A 10643-nucleotide genomic window follows, 5' to 3' on the forward strand; every position below is an offset into this window, starting at 1 on the left:
TGGGTCCGTATAGTTCTGATGTTCTGAGGTATTTTTCTTTTTCCCTTATTCTGTGTTCATGTTTTTTTTTTATTTGTGTATTTGTTTAGTTTAGTTTTGTTGATTGTTCCATTCTTTATCAATTCATCTTCTCATCCCCAGTGACCTTTTTATTTGGTCGATTTTCTGTTTGTTGATTAATTGTACCTGTTATAAACTACACATTCGATTTGATTAATGTCGTCGAATAATTAGTTTCATAAGTCCCCTGTTTTGTCTAAAGCCATGAATCACCCTGTTTGTATGTTTGATTCTGTTTGTTGTTACCAATTGTGTATGCATAATCGATTAATAAGTTGCGTCGATTAATTAGTTTCCTGTTAGTCCCTGTTTCTGTCAATACCACTGAAATTACCCGTGAATTGCCTGATTCTCTGTTTCTGATTGTTTAGTGTCAATTGTAATATGTAATCGATTAATTAAGCTTCGTTGATTAGGTCGTTCGTATAGTTTGAATCATTTGGCATTCTGTCGTTTATGGTTTTTCAATTGTTAGTTGTCTGATTAATTAAGATTCTGTTTGATTATAAGCATTGTTCTGAATCACTGAAACTCTTGTATTTGATGTATTTTTCTATCTTAAATTACTAGCTGAAATTGGTTTATAGCTGTATTAATTTAGGTGATCATCTGGGAATTAGTTTAGTCAATGCTTAGCTTTCCTCCTTAGGTGAGTTGGTACAGTTGATGGGTAGTAGTTTCAGGCGTAATTTAAGGAGTAATTTGGGAATGTGGGACCCTCAATAATTAATAGACAGGCTGCTAAGGGCACTTTGACTATCACAAAAAATTGTGATACTTTTTTGTTCAACACCAAGCTCCTTTAGCAACCCCTGAAGCCAAATTGTCTCTTTCACAACCTCTGTAATAGCCATGTACTCCGCTTCTGTTGTAGACAAAGCAATTGTTGACTGCAAAGTAGACTTCCAACTAACTGGTGCCTTTACAAAAGTAAACACATAACCAGTAGTTGATCTTCGTTTGTCCAGATCACCCGCAAAATCTGAGTCACAATACCCAACTACAGACTGATTGCCTTCCTGCTCAAAAACTAACCCAACATCTACAGTATTGTGAATATACCGTAGAATCCACTTCACAGCTTGCCAATGCTCCTTTCCTGGATTATGCATATATCTGCTAATAACTCCAACAGCTTGTGAAATGTCAGGTCTCGTACAGACCATTGCATACATAAAGCTACCAATAACATTTGCGTATGGTACCGGCTTAGTCTTCTCATCTATGCCAAAACGCTGCAGTACTCTCTTCAAATATTCTTTCTGAGATAATAGAGTTTCTTTGAACGTCTGTCTCTTATTATCTCCATGCCAAGAATTTTCTTTGCCTCACCCAGATCCTTCATCTCGAACTCCTTCTTCAGTTGAATCTTCAACTTATCAATTTCTTCCGAATTCTTGGAAGCTATCAACATATAGGATAAGATATATAAAGGAACCATCTTTAAGCTTGCGCAAATACACACAATGATCGTATTTGCTTCTCTTGTACCCTTGCCACAACATAAACTCGTCAAATCGCTTGTACCATTGTCTAGAAGATTGTTTCAATCCGTACAATGAATTTTTAAGTTTGCACACCATATTTTCTTTTCCAACAACTTTGAATCCTTCTGACTAAGTCATGTAGATTTCCTCATCCAAGTTTCCATGTAAAAACGCAGTTTTTACATCCATCTGAACTAGTTCCAAATCCAACTGTGCTACCAAAGCCAACATAATTTTAATGGAGAAATGTTTTACAACTGGAGAAAACACTTTATTGTAATCAATTCCCTCCTTTTGAGCATATCCTTTGGCCACCAATCTTGCTTTGTAGCGAACATCTTCTTGGTTAGGAAATTCTTCTTTTTTTGCAAGTACCCATTTGCACCCAATTGCTTTCTTTCCCTTCGGGAGATTGGCCAATCTCCATGTATGATTCTGATGAAGGGACTATATTTCATCATTCATGGCAATCCTCCACTTATATTCTTCTGAACTTTGGACTGCGTCTTTATAAGTGGTAGGAACATCATCAGCTACAATTGAGGCGGCACAAGCAACCGTCTCTATAAGACGAGCAGGTTTTGTTATTGTCATTTTTGGCCTGCTAGTCGCAATTGATTCAAGTTGTTGTTGATGTTCCTGAGTTGGAATCTCCCTCTCTACTGGCTCTTCTTCCAAAGGATAATCTTCATTTGTTTCCTCCTCTGCTTCTTGTGTAGGAAAAATAAATTTTCTTCAAACTCCACCTGCTTAGAAGCACCCTCATTTTGTTTGGTATCTTTTGTTACCTTATTTACCATAGCAGATTCATCAAAGGTAACATCCCTGTTGAATATTACTTTCTTTGTCAAGGGACACCATAAGCGATATCCTTTGACTCCAGAAGTAATCCCCATAAAAATAACCTTCTTTGCCCTTGGATCCAATTTTGACTCTGTCACATGATAATATGCAGTTGAGCCAAACACGTGCAAAGAGTCATAATCTACAACAGGTTTTCCATACCATTTTTCAAATAATGTCTTGCCATCAATAGCAGCAGATGGTAAACGATTAATGAGGTGGAATGCATATGTAACTGCCTCAGCCCAAAATTCTTTGCCCAAGCTAGCATTGGACAACATACACCGTACCTTCTCCAGCAAGGTCCGGTTCATACGTTCTGCCACTCCATTCTGTTGTGGTGTATATCTGATAGTGAAGTGTCGGACGATGCCATCATTTTCACAGACCTTATTAAATTGATCATTTTTGTATTCACCTCCATTGTCTGTGCGAATACATTTGATCCTCCTGCCTGTTTGACTCTCCACCATCATTTTCTATTTGAGAAAAATTTCCAACACTTCAGCTTTGCTCTTCATTGTATACACCCACACTCTTCGGGAAAAATCATCAACAAAGGTTACAAAATAGTGCTTCCCACCCAATGAAGGTGTTTTGGAAGGACCCCAAACATCAGAGTGTACATAATCCAAAATACCTTTAGTATTATGGATTGTTGTACCAAATTTAACCCTTGTCTGTTTCCCTTTGACACAATGCTCGCAAAATTCCAAGTTGCAAGCCTTTACTCCTTTTAACAATCCTTGATCTGATAAAGTTTTCAAGGATTTACCTCCAGCATGTCCCAAGCGCATGTGCCATAGCCTGGTTGCTTCTGCCTCTTTTTCGTTACTGGATGTTACTGTCACTGTCCCAATAATTGTACTACCGTGATAACGGTACATGTTATTGTTCTTCCGATTGGCCTTCATTACCACTAGTGCACCGGAGCATACTCTTATCACTCCACTTTCTGCAATGATTTTGAACCCTTTTGATTCTAGGGCTCCCACAGAGATGAGATTCTTCTTCAAATCCGGTACATATTGAACATCTTTTAATGTTCTGATCATTCCATCATGGTTCCTTAATCATATTGAACCAATGCCATATGAGGTAAGAGGGTTGTTATCCGCTGTGTGGATGATTCCATATTCTCCTTCTTGAAAATTCACGAACCAGTCCCTGTTGGGACACATATGATAGCTACAAGTCGAGTCCATCAACCATATGTTTGATGATGTTGATGGCTCTGTTGTAATTAATGAGAAGTTCGAATCATCACAATCAGCTACATTTGAATCCATAATGGTCTTTCCATTGTTATGTTTGGCCTTATTCTTCAACTTCGGACAATCTTTCTTCCAGTGTCCCTTTTCTCGACAAAAGGCACATTCATCTTTGATGGGTCTAGATCTTGACTTGGATCTCCCCTTCTTTGTCGTCATTTGATTTTGAGGACGACCCTTCATAACCAGTGATTCTCCTTCTCCGCCCTTTTGTTTTTCTCCCTTTCTTTGTTCATAGCTGTATAAAGCTGAACAAACTTCTCTGAGAGAAATTTTGTCATTCCCATGGAGTAGAGTAGTTTCAAGGTGCTCGTACTCATCAGGAAGTGACCCCAACAACATCAAGGCCAAATCACCATCATCAAAAGTTGCATCTATATTTTGCAAATCTGTGACCAACTTATTGAAACTAGTGATATGTTCGTTCATTGTGGTACCAGGAACATAGGTGAAGCGAAACAGTCTCTTCTTCATGTACAATTTATTTTGACTGTTTTTCTTCAAAAGTTTATCCTCTAGTGCTTTCCATAATTTACTTGCAGAAGTTTCCTTTGTGTATGGATATTTCTGCTCTCTAGCAAGGTAGGATCAAATGGTACCGCAAGCAACGCGGTTGATAATTCTCCAATCTTCTTCTCCAATAACATCTGGTCTTTTTTCTTCAATGGCAAGATCTAGCCCTTGTTGAAAAAGGACATCTAGAACCTCGCCTTGCCACATCCCAAAATGTCCTGATCCGTCAAAAATTTCTACCGCAAATTTTGCATTTGACACAATTCTTGTCATAAGCGAAAATGCCAATGATGACGTATTGTTGACACTTGATGTAAATTCTTCTTGTTTATTGTCTCCCATCTTTGACGCAAATATTATTTAATAGCTGACGACACAAATCAAGATTATTTTCTTTCTGGTGTGGAAGATCAGACTAAGCTGCAACCACTCAGCATACGCAGACAGAATCTTGACTCAGTTACCAAGATAAATCTTTTCTGATGTGGAAGATCAGACTATGCTGCAACCACAAAGCATACTTAGACAGTACCTTGGCTCTGATACCAATTATTGCGTAAGCCAAATGTATATAGTGTGTATGAGTCACAACTACTATATCAAATATTATGACAGCCACCAAATAATAAATAAAACAATAAAGGAACAATAAAAGGAACACCAGAATTTACGAGGTTTGGCCAATTTTGCCTACTTCCTCGGATACAACCAATATTTTATTCCACTCCAAAAATACAAGTGAAATAATACTAAAGAGAGAAGATACAAATGCCTTAAGAAGATAAGAAGACAAATGAGAAGTGTATTTAAATCCTAAACATTAGGCCTCCTTTTATAGGGAAAAATTACCAAACCCAAATTGTCACCCACCGATGTGGCACTTTTGACAATCAACATATCATACAATTTTTTTCTTCTTATGCTACTTCTTGACTTTCTCTTTTTAAGTTCAAAAAGAGTTTAATTTTACAATATCAAATTAAATTCCTTCGTTATAACAAGTAATTATCTTATTTCTAAGATTACAATTTACAAATCTCACTTTTTACGAGGGATACCAGTAGATATCTTTACGGTGATTTAGTAGTACAAAAATGACCTAATATTGTAAAAATATGGAATACATACATTTTATGGATCTATATTGCTTTCAGTGCACTAATTTCTTTTTCCCCTCACTCGGACAAGAGAGAGAGCTCCATAACAAATTGGCACCTCACAATTCCAGAATTCCTATACTAACTTCCTAAAATTGATATATACAAAGGGATTACAAGGCCTTAGGTATAATTCAGTGGAGTCCTTGCTTCCACTGGTTTTAACCCACTGTTGAGATATGAAATATGTACAGGGCTTGAAGACAATGAGTAGGGAGCAAAGGAGTTGAGCTGAAGATAGCATCCTTAGCCGCTGCCAACCATTGTCACCTATAACTAGATCCCAATCACCTGCAAGCGACAACATCAAGGTCAAAAATCTGTAAGTTTTTCGCACTGGCATAAATCTGGGTTCTTTTAATGCTAATTTGCTATGACAAGAACTAAGAATAGTATAATTGTCGAATATAAATGCTCAACTACTATAAGATTTTAATGAGCAAAGAGAAAAGATGGCATAAAGATAATTACCATAGAAGAGCCAAGCAATGCAAAGTTTCTACTCCCACAACATCCATGTGTGATTTTTTTACCAACAACCAGAATTTGCGCTGGGACATGTAGCTGTGGTATCTTGATAAGTATTTGATGCATGGATAGAACTACTACCATTAGCCAATATTATTCCTCCAACACTAGGATTCGGAGGGGTAGAACCAGTGACACCAACCCCAGACTTATCACCAATGCTTGAATTTGGAAGCACAGATCCATGACCACTACCCGGTGGTTTAGACCCAATGTTGTCATTTACGAGAATATGCGAACTTGGAGGAAGTGCAGATCCCTTATCGCAAGCTGGTAGAGACGCCAAGTTCTTATTTTCCAGAGGCATAGAGCTAAAGCTGCTGCCGACTACATTAGTTCTGATATCCCCAGCAGATAAAGTGGTTCCACTGCTTCTGCCAACTATTTTAGCCTTTCTGAGAAACAAGTTTAAAAGGGGATCCATGAAAAAACTGATATTTCAGTCTGAAAAAGAAAAGGAAAGGATGTACTAGAGGAAAGAAATAGGAAAGAGGAAGCTAAAGAGAGAGGAAACGACTCATACCTGATTATTTTTTGCTTGAGAGTGGTTGCTCTTGACTTTGCAACACCTTATTAAGCACAAAATATAAGAAAATATTAGGCTCAAGAATGATATATGCCACATCTGCAAAAAGAGAAACAGACAAAGCTGGCACAGGCTCCCCCCCCCCCCACACACACACACACGCGCACACACACAGAGAGAGAGAGAGAGTAAGATGAACACTTACACACACATACATATACATTTATATGTATGTGTGTGTGTGTATGAGAGAGAGAGAGAGAGTAAGAAAGACAACAACCAGATTTAAGGGTAAGATAACTGGATCCAGGTTTGCGCTTGCCCCTCTCAGCCTTAATTGAAGCAATTATCGAATCGGCGGATGACCCCAAACCTTTTCTACCAACCAGTTTTACCCCAAGCTTCTCAGAGAGGAAATTCAGCCTCACCTCATCACCCCCTCTGACCTCTCTGAGTTCTAGGGCTTGCTTCTTGGATAACAGGGTATAAACATGAAGCTCTTGCTGGTTATTAAAATGGGACTGAAGCTGCTGAAAAAGTGACTTATTAGAATGATGTTGCTCAGTCCTCGTCACATCATGATTTGTCTTTTGTGATCCATTAAAAGTCACCCTCAAAATTGCTGCTGACTTAACATCAGAATGCTTTCCAGCAAAAATTACAGAAAAGCTGCCAAATTCCAAGTCTGGTTCCCTAAATAAATCCTCAAGAAGAGAAGCATAAGAATAAGCATTCTTTGATGGTTTTTTCTCAACCTTCAAATGTGATGTTCTAACACTAGCGTGGTGGGCCATGTTTGCAGCTTCTCTAAGCCCAGTAAGAAATGCTCCATGCATAGTGGCTGGATAGCGCCTAGTAGTGGCCTCACCAGCAAAGAAAAGCCTTCCTTCCCCCACAGTTTCTGCTAAAATGTCATAGTCATCTCCTGATGCCCCCACTGCAACATTTGAGTAGGAACCGAAGCTGAACGGATCACTACCCCATCTTGTACAGACAGTTTGGATGGGCTCTGGGACTTCAATTCCTTGTGGTTCATATATACCTGATCATAATGCCCAAAATCTCATTACTACAGTAGCTCCATGACTATAAGAAACATTGATACCACGCATCATGAACCAGAAACTTTGAAGAGGGCACTAAGTTTTGTCTTTACTAAATTGATCCATATTCAAATATGTATGCCTATTCAGCAGCAAAATAAAATGGCAGGCGATGAAATCAACTCTCAAGTATAGAGTTGAGATGCGACTTTAAGAGGTAAAACTAAAAGATTTCTCTCTTTTTCCAATATGTTTCTCTAGTGTTCCCCTGTTTTAGGGAGAGACTGGAAGCTTAACAAAGCAACATTACCATGTAGGGGTTATCTATTTTCTTTTCTACTTTAAATACTATAAGCTCTTTCTTTTTTGTTGATAGGTAAACAAAGGCTAGTTCTTAAAGCAGTATACACATAAACACCCTTTGTCAAAATTCCATTATCTACTTCTCCTTGAAGTTGTCATCTCGAACCGAGAAAATTTTTTCCAAAATTTTCATTACTCTATAATATCATATAACCAAATATTTAAAACAAGAAGACGTCTTTATTATACTACTGATACAAGTAGAGATTACAGCTATCTATGCAGGTGCTTATATTCCAGAGCTTCTCACGTCTCAATCAAGACGATAGATAAATGCTTCAAAATGAAACTCACTGAATATGAAATGGTCATGGCACAATACTCTTTCAATAGCTTAACTCTAGGCCAAGATGAATCCACTCCTAAAGAAATTATTTCTTATTTTTCTGCTCACTACCTTAAGAAAAAGAGAAGAAGAATAAGACTTTGGTATATAGAAAGCAAAGTTACAATGGAACATGGCTTTTACCTCTTAAAATATGAAGAACTTTCGTCACTGCATCAGTAGGGGGCATGATCTCAAACTTGTGTGCAGCTTCTCCAGCGACTAAAGCTAACAATAAGGGCCCACCAGCAACTGTTGCGTAGCTAAAAAACAGAAAGAATTCTCCCCGACTACTAGAATCATCAACAACATGACCAAACATATCAACATTGGTGTCCCAAAACACACATGGGAAAAGCATTGCAACCTTATTTAACAATCCAAACCCCAATCTTTTTATTGCATCCAACTTCCGTTGAGGCAACTCTGGGATGAACTTGATAGAACCACTCTTCAAAACTCCAAGAGGAACAGTGCACAATGCCATATCTCCCTCAAATACTTGCCCCCCAGCAACAACTTGCACACCTTCACTACCATAACGAATGGAATGCACAGTTTTTCCAAAAATAATAGGCACATTTTCAGCCAGTGCCTGAATTAATCTTCCATTTCCACCGGGCAAAAAGCAGTGATCCCCTCCCATATCATAGATGTCATCTTGGTCCCAAAATGCCAAGGAAAGATTAGAAAGCAAACCTGCATTTGCATATTCCAGATTTGCCAGATGCCAGTTAAACAAGCTCATCTCCTCATCATTCACCGCATCACCCAAAACCTCTCGGAAAGTCTCCAATGCCGCTCCAAGAGAAACATCCTGAGAAACCTCTTGCCTGAACTTGCTTGCCTTATCCAAAAGCCTGTTATAAGCAGCCTCAACCTTTTGATCCAAATCCTTGTCTACTGGCTTTCCATCAGCACGATAGAGCGGACATTCACCTCTCACCTTATGAAGCGTATACGATAACTGTCGCGCCAAGATACCAAGCGGATTCCCTAGAGTACCTGTCAAAACACTCCCTCCTAAATCAGCAGCTGCCACCTTATTCCCTCCTTCCATCTTTTTCGTATACACCCTTCCGCCTGCACGCTTTCTTCCCTCCAAAACAATAACCTTAAAGCCCAAAGACATCAGCTGCCTCGCAGCTGTCAACCCAGCAAGTCCTGCCCCGACAATAATCACTCTACCCTTACTTGGCTCAGCTAAAATCCTCTCCTTAATGGCCGGCGCAACCCCAAAATTAACATACCCACGTGATACCAAATAGTTATAAGCAGAATCCAATAACCCATAAAAATGTTTAGGTATAACATCAAAAAACATATCTTTTGTCACCCAATGCGACACATTTTCACGCCATTTTGTAATAATATGATTTCTGATTAAAATGTAATTAAGCTGTTCTATCCCACCAACTACAGAAACAACCCCAGCTTCAATTTCATCATCAGTTAACACGTCAGCTGGAAAACCAGCAGATAATGCAATTAAGGCCTCAGAAGTTGAATCTTTGTTTATGCTAATAATCTCATCAGAAACAACTTGTGTTCTTGCACTTGAGCTACTACCAACATCAGAATTAAGGTTTTTATTCAAAAAATTGGAACTCTTTGTTCTTTTCTTCCTGGGGGTAGAGAAGGGAAGAGAATGATTTGTGATTGAATCGGAATTGGGATTAGGGTTTGGAATAGAATTGAAATTGGGAGCAGAATTGGGGTTAGAGTTTGAGTTAGGATAATGAATTGGGAATTGGAGGGGATTGTTATTAGTAATATAAGGGGAAGTATGATGAGAATTTTGCTGATCCATTACCGTTGTGTTTTCTGCAACTGTATCAGAGCAGCGAGAGAAAGAAGAAGGGCTCTGAGAATCTGAAGAAAGGGTGATCCGATTTCTATATTCGGGTCAGGCAAGCCGGGTTCGGGTTTGTGGATTTTTGGTCCTAACCAAATGAAGAATAAAGAAAAAATGGCTCTCCTGGGGCTATTGATTTGAAATATTGATGTATTTTGGTTCTTGACAACCAAGCAAAGAAGGTGAAAAAAACCAAAGGAGAAAAGACAATTTAATATTGACAATTTTAAATTAAATAATGAGATTATTGTAAGAGTAAAATTGACTATACACAAGAATAATACATGTGCAGTATATCTCTGAATTTTTTGTGTCTGAAGTCTGTTTACAACTTCTAATAATACCCTCATTTATTTCCTTTCAACATTCCCCAAAATTTTATATGTATATAACTATTTACATTAACCACTTAACTTGACAAGTTGAAACTTTATTTTTGCTTTCTAGATGATATATTAAACATAAACAGATAATACTGTAAGAAATAATCAAAATGATAAGAAGATTGAATATTTTTTACCGTGAAACCTAACTTAATGAACTGAGACAAGATAAAATAAGTATAAATAAAATAAAAATGAAGCGGAACTATCTTCTTTATTTACGTACAAGCCAAGGGCGGCCATACCCTAAAACAAGTGAAGCATTTGTTTTACAACTTGTTTGGATGGT

At 38.0% G+C, this 10643-nt stretch overlaps 1 protein-coding gene across 1 annotated transcript; it reads right to left on the reverse strand.

The window, feature by feature from the left end:
• Positions 1–5253: 5253 nt before the first annotated feature.
• On the reverse strand, positions 5254–10109 carry LOC104233792 (protein FLOWERING LOCUS D-like). The gene is made up of 5 exons (XM_009787239.2): positions 8261–10109; positions 6666–7427; positions 6383–6428; positions 5803–6254; positions 5254–5622 (listed from the first exon to the last, which is right to left on the reverse strand). The coding sequence occupies exons 1-4, from the start codon at positions 9924–9926 to the stop codon at positions 5861–5863; spliced, it is 2868 nt and encodes a 955-aa protein (XP_009785541.1). The 5' UTR covers positions 9927–10109; the 3' UTR covers positions 5254–5622; positions 5803–5860.
• Between the last annotated feature and the right edge of the window lie 534 nt (positions 10110–10643).

This window comes from Nicotiana sylvestris, chromosome 5 (genome assembly GCF_000393655.2).
Source record: "Nicotiana sylvestris chromosome 5, ASM39365v2, whole genome shotgun sequence".
In the NCBI taxonomy this organism is placed as follows: domain Eukaryota; kingdom Viridiplantae; phylum Streptophyta; class Magnoliopsida; order Solanales; family Solanaceae; genus Nicotiana; species Nicotiana sylvestris.

Bases quoted from the DNA above. Each gene is read 5' to 3' on its own strand.
- LOC104233792 (XM_009787239.2), bottom strand. From the start codon at position 9,926: ATGGATCAGCAAAATTCTCATCATACTTCCCCTTATATTACTAATAAC. The intron at 7,428-8,260 runs GTAAAAGCCATG...CATTATGATCAG, and splicing joins AGTTCTTCATATTTTAAGAG to GTATATATGAACCACAAGGA. The intron at 6,429-6,665 runs GTTGTTGTCTTT...GTGCTTAATAAG, and splicing joins TTATCTTACCCTTAAATCTG to GTGTTGCAAAGTCAAGAGCA.